Here is a 14,333-nt window from a genome sequence, read left to right on the forward strand (position 1 = left end):
TCATTAATTTAACTGGAAAAGACAAGCATTAAAATATATAGTTTAATTTAATTTTCATTAGCATGGAAGTGTAAATAAGTTAGAAAACTTAGGGGTATTTTTAATGGGTACTTCTCTTTTAATAATATAGATATGGCAATATGCAACTCAAAAATGAACCTCTAAAATCTATATACAATTTATTCTTATTGAGGAAAATAAACCCACGAATTAATGAGTTTATACAAAACTAAGCACACACAAAAATCTATTTGTGTGATGAGTTTATCCTCGCTAGTTTTGTTGATTAAGAAAAGGCACCAATAAGTACTAACCTTTTTCTCTTGTGAACTCTTGTGGTTTGGGAGCTTGACTTATATTCTTGTGGAGTTGAAGAGTGCAAGATGATTCTCCATTTATATATTCTAAGAGGATCGTTTTGCAACATTAAAGTATTAATATTTTTAAAAAGTTAAATTGTGTAATCAAAATTTAGCTTTGAAAAAGATGACAAGTAATATTAATGTCTTTCACCAATTTTAGAGTCTTATGAAAATATTTTCACTTTTTTCTTCTCTTTTCTACTTTTATTTGTTTATTAATTATTTTTGGTGAGAAACTCCCATAGCTGTCAACGTGGATACTATAAATGCTATAAACTCAAAATAGTTTACAAATTTTTAATATTTAAATAATATTATACATATACAACTTAACACATGTGAAAGAATTTCTCAAAAAAGTAACATAGTTACTTTCATTGAGGTCTCCACTTTCTTGTTTTAGAGTGAAGACTTCCGTAAAAGTAAGATAGTCACTTTTATAGAAATTTCTATCTTTATATTAGAGTGGAGACTTCTATGAAAGCAAGATAGTTTTTTTTTTTTTTTTTTTATAACTCTGATATCTGAGCAGCCACATTCCCAACTATCCTCCCGTAGGGGGTCCAGCCCCCAGCAGAAGGGATGTTAAATCCGCTGTGGTCAGGATTCGAAATCGTGATGGCGGACACCTCAGCCGAGGTTCCTTTACCACCAGACCACGAGGCCCGATTAAAGCAAGATAGTTATTTTCATAGAAGTCCCCACTTTCATATTAGACTATCAATAACTATTCAATGTTCAATATCTTATACATTATCTTTTCTTTCTTCTACATCATCTTCTACTTTCTGACTAATAATTCAACGTCCACTATTTTCGTATATTCTAATGGTTTATTGGAAAAAAAAAATCAAACACTCTCTCCTATATTTTTTTCTTTCAATATTTTGTTTTCTTATATGTTTTCTTTTGTGAATACATATTAACAGCTATTGATTGAAATTAGATTACAATAGTTAAGAGTTAAGAAAATGTTTAAAATAATTTTTGAAAGTAATTTCAAATGTTTCATTTCACTGGAAAAATAGGAAATATAAAAAATGGAGTCTAATAGAACAATTACAATAGAAATATATAGATTTATTCCTATGTTCAAATCAAATGAAACAAATCTTTATTTATAGATTATAAAAATTGGTAAACATATTGTAAAATTATTTAAAATATAATATTTTTTATGAGATAATTGATCTGATCTCAAATAATTCAGATAAAAACAAATCATAAATCTCCATAGCCAATAACTTAACGATAAGTGGCCATTGATGACTCCACTTTACAGATTCAACAACCCTATTTAATACACGTCGGATTCAGTTTATTTTTCAATAGACCGTTGTATTTATTCAGTAGCCCACTGTAGATAGTTTTAGAGTGGAGACCTTTATAAAAATAACATAGATATTTTCGTAGGGGTCTCCGCTCCAAATTCCACACATTTTTTTTATTGGTTAGAGACCTATTAGAAAACTCTACGATACTGACGTTTTAGCAAATATTATTAGAAAAAGAAGGTAAAAGAATCAGGTACGAGAAACTATGCTAATTGTTAGAGACTATTTTCATGTGTCAAGTTATCTACGGTTAATATTTTTATATATTAAAATCTAGTGGAAGCATTCAATTTAGCATTTGAAATGATTTTGATTTTAATGCATTTTAAATGATTTTAAATGAATTTTGAATGATTTTAAATGACTTTTAAATGAATTAAGTAATTTTAAATGATTGTATATAATACGATAAGAACGTATCTGTCACTGCTGTTAGTAGATGTATTTTATATAACTTTTTAACAATGTAAATTTCTGACTATTTTAGTCGTAACTACACTAAGAAACAGAACCTTGTATAACTAAACATTAAGAGCACACAATTTTCAGAAGCGAATATAAATAAATCGTTTACATTTTTTTTTTTGAAACTTAAATCGTTTACATTTTTTCGAAGACATAAAGCTGTTTTCCGAATCATGTTATGATTGCTACTAAAAATCAGAAAATCACATTTTTCAAAAACATATAATATTTATCCATTTTCAATAGGATATTGTGTATAATACAGATTTTGAATCATGGAAACAAAAAGACGTTAGTAAATATAGGATACTTATATGAATATCAAAACAATTGATTAATTGTTGAAATCAATTTAAATTCAAACTTTATTTTGTAGACATTAATATTTATTTAATTACTATAACATTTTGTAAAATAATATTCATTTAAAATTATGTTTAAATAAATATAATAATGCATAGCTTTGGGAACCTATATTACAAAATATGCTAAATACGTATGCTCCATGTATTATTATTCTTGGTATATGAATGTACATAATAGTATAAAATTATATGTCATGATAGTTAACAAAAAAATACTCCCTCCGTTTCATAATATAAGTAGTTTTGGCTAAAAGCGCGAAGATTAAGAAAATTATTATGTTTTTAAAAAGTATTTTATAATAAATAGGTTTGATATAATTTAACCAATAAAAAATAAGTCTATTTAATTTGATTGGTCACACTGTATTCAATAAATGTAAAAGTTATCTAGAACTACGAAAACTACTTACATTTTGAAACAAAAACATTTCTCTAAAACTACCTACAATATGAAACGGAGGGAGTAGTAAATTTTACAATAGCATAACAATTGAAATAAGATTCGAACTTAGGTCATCTCCAATCCAAAGGCAAAACACCATTGTAATGTAATTTTTAAACCAAAATCTCTCCAAGCCAATTCTAAACAATCACTCTATTTTAGAATGAAACTAGAGTACCACACAAAATTTGATGTGCTGCTATTCACAACGCTAATCACTTATTTTTATTAATAAAATAAATTTAAATATCAATGGCAAGATAAATACATATAAAATATAAAATAATATACAGAATTAATATATTACATAGTTTATTTTATTTTATTTTATTATTTTAATATTATAATATTTCAAAATATTAAATATTTATTAAAAAACAAATATTTTCGTTTCATAAATTATGCAATTTAATTAGATAATAAATTTTATTTATTATATATATTTTATAATAATTAAATTTCTAATTTAATAATAAAAATTTTGAAAATAAAGTTAGGTGTAAATATATGTGTTCTAGATGGAGAAGAATTTTTTTTTAGTGCTAAAACTTCATTAAAATGGTGTAGTTCTCACATAAAAATAGTGTTATAGTTTGAAGATGCCTCTAGTATTAAACCTAAAAATAATTTGAAATCATAACTGGTTTTATTGACATACAAAAGGTGGAAAGGGAAAAAAGAGATTCTTGTTATTAAAAGTGTAGATTTAGTATTAATATATATATATATATATATCAATAGCAAGATAAGATATATAGAATTAATATATTACATATATTGAAATAGTTTAGTTTATTTTATTATTTCAATATTTTAATATTTCTAAATAGTAAATATTTATTAAAAAACAAATATTTTCGTGTGATATATTTTATGCAATTTAATTACATAATAAATTTTATTTATAATGTATATTTAATAATAATCAAATTTCTAATTTAATATAAAATTTGAAAATAAATTTTGGTGTTAAATGTGGCGTTCTAGATGGAGAAGAAATTTTATTAGTGTTAAAACTTCACTTAAATGGTTTAATTCTCACACCGAAATGGTGTTATAGGTTGAAGATGCCTCTAGTATTAAACCTGAAAATAAATTGAAATCATAACTTATTTAATTAACATACAAAAGGTGGAAAGGGGAAAAAAAGAAGAGATTCTTGTTATTAAAAGTGTAGATTTAGTATTAATAATATAAATTTAATCTGCTATGTTATTAGTGAAATGATCCAACTATGATTCTTGTACGATGGATTTTTAAAGTGACTCTATTTTAATATAGTACTAGATTTTGATCCACGCTTTGAAAGTGCGAGTATTTGTTTCTTTGCAACTTTCATAAAAAATGTGTCAAATATTTGTAAGTTCATGTTTTATATATATTATTATTAAATTTTCATTCAAAATGCGGTAAAGATTTTGGAGTTCAACGTTGTAGAAATTTATTCATATTTTTATCATGGTAACAATATTCCCCTCTTTGAATTCAAAAACTCGGCAGTACCAGTTTTGCAACCGGAAAAATGCTTAACGGAGGCTACCGCCGCTATTTTGGCTACTCGGCACAATAAATCTGTAAGGATTTAAAAGGTCGATATAAATAAATGCTATCACTCAGATTAATTGCCGAAGAATAACTAATTTTTTATTGCTTAAGCCCAATAGAAAAGATAGGCTTTAGGTTTATTACAGCCCATTTGATTTTACTCAAGCGAAAGAGCATGCTATATTTATAGTGATCATTCTTGTTGATGAGTTTCACAAAGTTTTGATGCGGATATCAAATATATTTAATGCGTAAACAGTTATAAAGATTTCATGTATAAATTATTTCCTATTAATTAGTGAATATATAATATTCTAAATTTTGTTAGCCCCTAAAATCTTGCTAACCATGATTTATATCATATTATTTATTTTAAAAAGTATGAACAAAGGAAACAAATAGTAAGAAAATTAGAAAGTGTGTTAGGTGATTAAATGTTCTCAAATGTACAAAATACCCTTAATGAATGACACGATTTTCATTGAAAAGTAAGGATTTTTAGGGAAAATTCTCAAAGTGTAAGCTGTTTTGATTGTATAGATATAGATTATGCTGTGATTTTTTAGCTGGCTACAAATGCATAGTTAACAAAGAAAAAAAGATAAAGATGTCAAAGAAATTTATTTATGTTTAATAATGTGGCCTCGTTTTCGCTAGAAAATTATTCGGATGGCGCCCGTTTAGTTGATTATAGTTTCTAATTTTGGTTAGTAAGAATATTTCTATTCTCACTCTATTTTTAACACTAAAACTAGATTTTGAATCCGCGCAACCGCGTGGATATTGCCTTCATTTATATATACAAAAATTTATTTGATCTCATTGCCTTCATTTATATATACAAAAATTTATTTGATCTCATTAGTGATATATATGAATGACATTAACAATGTAGCTAAACGTTTATATGACTTTTCAAACATAATAATTTTATATTTTGTACGATGTAAATTAATTGTTTCAGATCGTCACATGTATTTTGTCGTTTTTATTATATATTTATTTTATTGGATTTACATTTTACTATTAGACAAATTGATATATAACATATTGATATATCTATATTAGGGGACGCAAAAAAGGTTTTTAAAAACTAAAAAAAAATAATTCATTGTTTAGTAATTTTATTTGTATTTATGACATTTTTTAATATTCATGTACAGTAATAGTTAAACATTTGGTATTAGTTATTTATATATATGATAAAATGAACTAATTAATATTAAATGAAACATTATGTGTAATATTATATATAGATGGATTAGTGATTATTAAGGTATTTTTCATGTTTAAGATAGCAAGAAAAGCGGAACAATATATTATGATTTAAGTGCAATTTAGAAAATATAATATGTCAGATATTACATAATATTGTTGAGAAATTTTTGGATTTACCATATATTAATAGTAGACGATTTTGGAAACTTTTGTAGAAATAGCATATTAGTGATTTTATTAAAATATGAATAAATTCTTGCATGATTATGTTCAATATTCATGTTTCATTATAATGAATATTAGATTTTAATCCATACTTTCAAAAAACATGATTATTTTTTATTAACAAAAAAATATATTTGTTTATTTAGCTTGTTTCACATTGTTTATTGTCTTATTTTCTAATAATTTTTAATTCAAATGAGGTCATTCATTTCTAATGTGTCTTGTATTGATCAAATGTTGTTTTAATATTGGCTTATGGAAATGAGTTAATATAATTATTTAACATCTCTTATTTATTTGACTGTATAACCTGTAGATAATTGTAATATATTTTCATATTCTGAAATCTGTTTGTTTCAAAAAAATATAGATTTTATTGTACTTTTTACATATATAGTAAATAAATAATAAAAATAGTCAGGTATATCTCAACACTGTTAGGTTTCAAACAGATATATAGATTTAAAATATTGATTTATTATATAATTAAGTTTTTTTTTGCTAACCGTGGTGTGGTTCCAAAAGCATTCTAGACCTAATGACTAATCACCACGAAGCCCGTAGAAATTCGGGTTTTCTTGCCACTTAAACCGTCTACGAGTGGCCGGGCTCGAACCAAGGTGGCGGAACTCACAGCTGTGAGTCCTTTACCACCAGAATTAAAAGCCCCGGTTATATAATTAAATACTATATAAATTTGATTTTGGTAATTATATATCAGTCAACATAAATATATAAAAATATATTGCGAAATTATAAGTAAGGTATAACATAATATATGAAAAGTATGACATTTTATGTGATGGTAAATATATGCTTTTAAAATTATTTTATAAATCAAGCTTTAGATTCGTGTAGTTTAAGAACTGAGCAAAAGAAACCAACCTTTAGACTTCGTCAGAAAAAAAATTGAAAAAAAAAAGAAAAGTTAAAGTTGGTAACATTTTGCGTACCAATTTTTTTTATTGGTTGTTTTATTTCGATCTGATTAACCAAACAGCCTCAAATTTAAGAAATAGAATAGACTTTCGTTCTCAAAAGAAAAATAATAATAATAGAATACCAATAACTTTTTACTGACTAATAGAATATCAATAAATAAGCATACATAAATATTGAAGCAAACATTACCACAACACATCCAAGAAATCATGAAGTAATTGAGACAAAACTATGAGAATTAATGAACCAAACCAAACATACAACCAACCATTTAAACTAAACAAATGCCACCCATTATATTTCATGAAGCCTAAATCCACAATAAATAAAATAGAAATGCTTAGACAAAAAACACATTGTCCCACTTCAACTTTATTGTTGAGAAAAATTACTAACCGCATAAGATGATGAGGTTAAGTTCCCATAAATCAAATAGACATACCCCAGAAGATTACAATAATTATAATGGACAATGTATGAACAAATATTTGATAGACAATTGAAACAAAACTACTTTAGAATTTAAAAAATTGTAAAACGATTAATTCTAAAAATAAACTACAATCCTTGATTCTAAAAATAAACAACAATCCTTAATTCTTATATATAAAAATAAGAAGAATATATAAACAAAACTTCATTACACATGTTTAAATTGAGATTAGTCTTTAAAATAAAATTTCAAATGACGTTCTTTCTATATGTTGTCCACATGGTACTTAACAGTATAAATATGTTATCTAAATAAAACATCAACTTTACCTTATGTTTAAATTCCAACTAAATAAACTTTGTTACGATTATCAGCTTTTGATTCTACTGTGTTATTGAATTGATTAGTCACAACTACTTATGATATTCCACTTTGAAATAAGTAACTTCAAAACAAAGTAATACACTAGATCGTTAACCACTATCAAATGAATCCGGAAAAAATATCATTTTCTTTTAACATATTTTCATTTTCATATTTTTGAACATAATTTCTTTAATAAGACCATAAAATGAATTGTAAATTCATCTAAGAATAAAACATACGAACCCGGCGCGTAACGCCGGAATATCACTAGTAATTTATAAAACTAATTATTAGTTGCTCAAAAAAAAACTTAATTATAATTTTAAATAAAATTCCCAAATCAGTTTATTCAACCTAATCAATCCCCTCCTCCCCACGCCGACATTGTTGTCTCCGCCTCTCTGTCTCTCTATTTTTCTCGATGGCGACAAAGAGTGAAGCTCTTCCCTGGCGACTGCCCTTCTTCTCTGGCGTAACTAGTGCTCTTCTTCTTCGGCGTAAGCTCTCCCTCTCACGGTGTGTGCTCCGGCGTAAGCTCTCCCTCTCACGACGGCGTAAAGCGGTAAAGGTAAGCGACTCTTCGTCTTTCTATTTTGTTTAATCATTTGTTTTGTAGTTTGGTGTTAGATATTCTATGAAGCACCGGCGGTGTGAAACTCTTTATCTCCGGCGTGAAAATAGTTCAATGTTGTGTTCTTGTCAATCGATTTAAGAACGATAGTTCTGAGATTTCTTGTTTTGTCTATGTTAGTTTGTGAGTTTCTGATATTTTGGGACTTATGTATGTTTGTGTTCTTCTTTTGTGACTTGTTCTGAGATTTCTTGTTTTCTTTCCGTTGTTGTTAGCTTCTGAGATTTCTGGTCTTATGTGTGTTTGTGTTCTTTTTTGTGTCTTGTTCTGAAATTTCTTGGATTCTCTTTGTTAGGTTTGTTGTGACTTGTTTCTTGATTATTCTGTATGTTTGTGTTCTTGTATTGTTGTGTTTCTCTGTCCAGAGTATGTTTGACTTTGCTCCCTCGAATTTTTTATACTTTAGAGATACACATAGCTTCTGTTTCTTCTTACGTGTAATTTATTATTTCCTTGGTAGCAGATGGTAGTTCTGTCTTTGATGCATCACATTTGTATGGCCAGCAAATACTGGATTCCAATGACACAAGGTGGATATCTCAGCCTTTTTCTACTCCAGATCTTATTGAGCAAAGAAACCTGCACAGAGCAATTTCATATCCTGAACCACAGCATCACCAGCGGCCACACCAGCATCAGCAACAATTTTCCAGCGAACCAATTATTCTACCAAAGTCATCTGGTGGAGACCGCAAGATCAGCATGTAGGACAACCAAATACGCAATATCATTCTGGTGGGCTTCATATGGGATCCCCAAATCTCTCCCCTTTGCGTTGTTGTCTTTATCTTTCAATGTTTAGTGGTTTGTATAAGCACTCTTTGTATAAACATTGTTTTGAATCCAAGTTTAAAAGAACAACTTGTTGGAGAATTTTATTCTCTTGTCCATTTCCTTGTAAACAAAGTCAAGGTTGTAATCTTAAACCTCAGAAGCAAAGAAATCTTATGTAGAATATGGTAACGGAAAGGCACAAATGATGAATCCAATGTACGCCAAGCTATTGTATTATCCACTTTCACCTCTGTAGCTGTGGCGATCTCAGTCTGCTTATCAAATCCATAAACCATTTCTAAGTAACCTCTCCTCCTTAACTCTCCTTCTTAGACAGCTTCAAGATTGTTTTCACCACTATTCTGCGGTTCTTCAAGTTCCTGGTTAACACCATTCTCTTGTTCCTCAGGTTCCTGATGAACACCATTCTTTGTTTCTCTATCCATTTCTAAGCTCCAGTCTAACCTATCCACTAGCGACCCAGTAACATTGATCTTACCACTAGCTGGCTGGAAAATAGCATCAGACAATCTTGTCTCCAAGACACCAGTCAGATTATGAAACTGAAACGAACCATACCCCTCTTCTTCTCTTCTCGTAGACATGAGATCAGCTTGTCCATGTAAACGAGTGATGATCTCGTCCATGCTAATCACGTTTTTTTTTTAGATCAATTTTAAAATATTAGGAAACTAAATATTTTCAAATATTCTCTTCCCATATTTTCGGAACTGATTATCTTTATCCGTAAAATTCAGTAAATATGTAGAATTCACTTTCTAGAGATTTAATGTGTAGATTTCAATTTCTACAAGTTTTAGATTTATAGTAACACGTAGATTCTAATTTCTACAGATTTTAGAGCTGTAGGTTAAGCGCATAATGTGTATTCTAAATATTTTTAGAGTATTCTTATTTTTGTAGAACACGTTTTCTAAGCATATTAGATTCAATGAAAAAAATCATTTTCTACTTCGTAGAATGTGAATTCTACTTTCTGTAAAACAAAATATGAAATTATGATTTAAACATTTTTATAACTGGAAAAAAATACCACTAAGTTAATATAGGCATTTCATCACTACTTACTATTTTTATAAAAAAAATTTGTTTGTAAAACTATTTATTTAATTTATTTTCAAAAATATTAAACAAGAAAATGTATTAGTTTTACAAACGGATTTAACAATGATCAAAGATTATCTCTTCCAGCTTTGGCTTCGGAACAGAAGATCTTGAGTTCCACCTACGACCCATGTTTCCTTGGAGATGTCTGGAGAGAGTTTGTAACAGTTTGTGTCGTAATTCCTCACCACCATATTTACATTTTTCTCTTTCTCCATCAATGATCTCAGATCCTTCTTCTTCATCACTGTCTCCTTCTCGTCTTCTCCTCTATCTTTTTCAGTGCTTTCACATTCATTGTTAGCCCGCGCAGATCTGCACCGCATCAGCAACAACGCGTTTGGCGGCGGAACCGCAGTTTCCACGTCTGTAAACGCTTTTTCCTTTTCGTGTAGAACCTTAGACCATTTTGAGAAAACACTCCCCGAAGCTTCGTCTTCATCTTCCTCGTCGTGGGAGACTGCATCTACCGGAGGAAACGCACCGAAACACCGAAAATCAAGATCACGGAGACACGTCAAGAACCCCATGACATCCTTCTTAATCCCCAAAAACTTACTCTCCGACTTGCTTCTATGTATCTTCTCTATCTCCCCTATCAACGACTGCCAATTCTTGCCTCCACCACTGCGTTTACTAGGCCGCACTTTGATCTGACCGGCACACGTGACTTGCGGCGACGTTGGTTCTTCTGCTACCTCTCTTTGACTATTATGCAGGATGCCGCCGCTTCCTGAGAGCTTACTGAAGCTGCGGCGGTGGTGAGGAGCATTTTGGCGGCGGATAAGGGAATGAGAAGGGACAAAAATGGATTTAGAAGGTAAAGACAAGTGTGTTCTTGAAGGGAAACAAACCATCAGATCTGCAGAGTAACCTGAAGACTTTCCTCCTCCTCCTCTGATCTCTTTTTTTTTTTCAGTTTGATTCTCTCTTCTTCTTCGCTTGCTTCTTAGATTTATAGGATGGTGTTTTAGCTTTTGATGTGTGGTTGAGTGGTTCTCTCTTTAGGTTTAAAATTTTGCTTTCTATTCATCTTGTTCTTTAAATTTTGTTTGTTTTAGCTTTTTAGCTGAGCTTTTGCGATAAGATAATACTTTCTGCCATGGAAAATTATTATAATTGTTTCCTTTGTTTACTTAATTAAAAATATTAATTATATATAAATTGATATTTAGTTTTATAAGTTTTGTTGGTACCATAAAAACTGATGGTTGAAAATTAAAAGAAAAACGAAATTTCGCGCCATTTTAAGCAGGCAAAACCGTAACTAAAATCATGATGAAATGACTTGAATCATGATCCCTCAACTAATAGGGTGAATTGTCCTTCAACTATTACAACAGAGCACAAATTAGCTGTTTTCGTAAATTATATTTAGCAACCCGTAAGTTTGATGTATTTTTTTAATTAATTTATGGTGTTTGTTTTTGCATCATAGATTCTTGAAATATTTTATCATCATTTAAACATTCAAATTCAGTATATTGTCTCAATAAAGAAAAGAAAGAAAGATAAGAATGTGACAAGGGTGATGGTTGATGATCAAGTAGCCATAAATTGATCATTTTAAAGGTTCACTTTTCTTAGACAGAAAAATGGTCCACTTTTCTAATGTTGTTATACACATTGAATGAATGATAAAAATGAATGGCAAAGGGAGATTGTTTTCTATTCAAAGTGTGCTCAATTGGTGAATAAGCTTTGTATTGAATTCGACTTGGATCTCTCGTTTGCATACCAACAAAATGTTCTACCTAACACTTTAATCTAACGTATTAGACTTAGTCATCATTAGTACCTATGGACAATAGTTGAGCTAAACTCCGCACTAACAAAGCTTCAATTATAAGAGATGTTTTGTTATAGTATATTCATTCCAAATAACAAGAGCTTATTGGTAATCATGTAACATGTATGGACCACCAGATCTTCGACCTTATAATCCCCATGTTTATAACTTCCGCAGCTTTTGAAATTTATAACAACTAACGTGACTAAATTAGTGTGTCAGTGGCTAATCAACGATGTCCTTTTGGTCACGATGCCACTTGGTGGCTAAAACAATGATAACCACCTAGATTATGTATTTCTAATGATATCAGAATCTATTGTTTGTCAATTCCGTATGCCTGTAAATAAAAGTAATCTAAGACCAATATTATTTCGAACTCATTTCCACTAGTCCTAAAAATGATGTTTTAGCATTCTGAAAAGATCAACAGTTATGTTAACGTCTAAACAATAATCTATGTTTCATAACCAACTGAATCGCATATTAATAGAATATCTATAGAATAAAATGATTCAACAAGTCCCTTATCTCTCTTTTCTTCTGACAGGATGGTTGAAAACTCGCCTGTCTAATGTATAAAGTGTTCAGCATTTTTGTTGGAATAGATTTAAGCGTAGCAAAATCGTAAATAATTGAGCATCATTAACAATAAGTCATCGAATAAAATTAACATGATATCATATAAAATAGCGTATGATGGATCAAATAACATTTTATCAATTTCTGTAATCAAGATCCTACATGTTAAGGTCTTGCCACTAATTAAATCATATTTGCAAATTAATAGATATACAAATACAATAAGAGTTTATAACACTGATCTAGATTCATCACTACCATATAACAAAAACTCAAGAAGTAAAAACACCACGCGTCACAAGTATGATATATCTTGATTAAGATAAGAAAAAACAACATTAAACTGTTGTTGAAGATTATAAAGAAAAGGCTCTACTCGATTTAATAATTGGGATTTAAAATATTTTTGAGTGACGTCTACATTCTATAACAAATACTCAGACGTCACTGAACGAATTTTCTTAGTAAACTTCTGACGTTTTCCGGCACAATTCATGCCATATTATTGTATCTTTTTGGTCACTAGAGAATCAAAATCCGTATATGCTTTCAAAAATTGACCAAAAATATACGCAAGTCAAGTGTTAAGCCAGCTTTTGTATAGTATAATATATGTAAATGCGCACACGGGCCACACGGCACACGACACACGTGCAAGAAAATAACATTAGCCATAAAAGCCCATTACAAGGCCCAATAAAAGCTTAAAATGAATTAATTTCTAAATTAATCTTCTCACGTTTTAACAAAGCGACCACCGCTTCACCGTACATACAGTTCCCGGCGAAAGCCTCCGTCGCCAACTCATCATCTCCGAAGTCGGAATATTTATCGCTCGGCCTTACGATCACGAGCGTCGCAGATTCTAAATAGATCCCGCTCTTGAGCTCAAGCGAAGGCGCGTGCCTCATGCCCATCCTCACGTTCGGGACTACACTCCTCCGGTTTTTCATCAGGCGTTCGTCCGCTTCTCCCCCACGCGCCTCCTCCGTCTTTTGAAACTCTCTCAGCCCATCCGCTCTCATCACCACCGTCCCTTCTCCTCCTACGTCATGCATCACCAAACTCTCCATCTCTTTATGCTCCTTCACGACTTCGCTCATCAAAAAATGACGACTCGACGCGGCCATCAAGGCGTTTATCGTCCACACCACGCGCGTTTTCAGTCCAATGGCGTCTGACTCGCCGTACGGAGAAGAAGAGGACACGGTGGAGGCGGAGCGGAACGCGACGACAACGCAGGTTTGAAGAGTTTTACCGAACTCTGCTTTCCACTTAACGGCGGCGCCTTTCTCAAGGCTTACATCGCCGCCGGGAAGCTCGACCTCAAGATTCTTGATCCGGTCAAACCGAGATAGAATCTTGGAAGGAATATTCGGTGAAAGATTCGTGAACCGGATCGGTTTAGCCGGTTTAGAAAATAAAGAGAGGAAACCTTGGAAGGACTTGACTAATGATTGGAAAATGTTGCTGACGGGAGAATCGGGTCGTGACTCGGTGGTAACGTCCTGGTCGAGTCGGACGAAGAGTGACTCGGACTGAGGTACAAGCGAGTTGAATCTCTTGGAGACAGAACTGCAACGATGTAAGGTTTTGACGTCACCGACTTTGTTCAAGATATCGACGACGATCGCATCTGGAAGTCCATCAAAAACGTCCATCTTTCGTTTAAAACCTTCGGAACGAAGAAGAGAGTTTCTGTTTTATTATCTCTCTCCCTCTCTATGTTTTTGAG

The 14,333-nt window shown here is 30.6% G+C and overlaps 3 protein-coding genes across 4 annotated transcripts; 1 reads left to right on the top strand and 2 right to left on the bottom strand.

Moving 5' to 3' along the window:
• The first annotated feature begins 8,055 nt into the window (after window positions 1–8,055).
• On the top strand, window positions 8,056–9,287 carry LOC106304572. Of its 2 annotated transcripts, none has more exons than XM_013740973.1 (2): window positions 8,056–8,265; window positions 8,833–9,287. In XM_013740973.1, the coding sequence occupies exons 1-2, from the start codon at window positions 8,119–8,121 to the stop codon at window positions 9,034–9,036; spliced, it is 351 nt and encodes a 116-aa protein (XP_013596427.1). In that variant the 5' UTR covers window positions 8,056–8,118; the 3' UTR covers window positions 9,037–9,287. The 2 variants fall into 2 exon arrangements, with proteins under 2 accessions (XP_013596427.1, XP_013596426.1); XM_013740972.1 differs by having other exon boundaries at window positions 8,792–9,286.
• A 998-nt stretch (window positions 9,288–10,285) lies between these two features.
• LOC106304892 lies at window positions 10,286–11,288 on the bottom strand. The gene has a single exon (XM_013741282.1). The coding sequence runs from the start codon at window positions 11,082–11,084 to the stop codon at window positions 10,302–10,304; it is 783 nt and encodes a 260-aa protein (XP_013596736.1). The 5' UTR covers window positions 11,085–11,288; the 3' UTR covers window positions 10,286–10,301.
• A 1,892-nt stretch (window positions 11,289–13,180) lies between these two features.
• Window positions 13,181–14,333, bottom strand: LOC106304409 (F-box protein At1g22220-like). The gene has a single exon (XM_013740819.1). The coding sequence runs from the start codon at window positions 14,257–14,259 to the stop codon at window positions 13,303–13,305; it is 957 nt and encodes a 318-aa protein (XP_013596273.1). The 5' UTR covers window positions 14,260–14,333; the 3' UTR covers window positions 13,181–13,302.

Source organism: Brassica oleracea, chromosome C7 (assembly GCF_000695525.1).
Source record: "Brassica oleracea var. oleracea cultivar TO1000 chromosome C7, BOL, whole genome shotgun sequence".
NCBI lineage: Eukaryota > Viridiplantae > Streptophyta > Magnoliopsida > Brassicales > Brassicaceae > Brassica > Brassica oleracea.

Excerpts from the sequence above, each read along its gene's own strand:
- LOC106304572 (XM_013740972.1), top strand. The coding sequence starts at position 8,119 with ATGGCGACAAAGAGTGAAGCTCTTCCCTGGCGACTGCCCTTCTTCTCT. Across the intron at positions 8,266-8,791 it reads GACGGCGTAAAGCGGTAAAG|ATGGTAGTTCTGTCTTTGAT; the intron begins GTAAGCGACTCT and ends CCTTGGTAGCAG.
- LOC106304892 (XM_013741282.1), bottom strand. The coding sequence starts at position 11,084 with ATGGTTTGTTTCCCTTCAAGAACACACTTGTCTTTACCTTCTAAATCC.
- LOC106304409 (XM_013740819.1), bottom strand. The coding sequence starts at position 14,259 with ATGGACGTTTTTGATGGACTTCCAGATGCGATCGTCGTCGATATCTTG.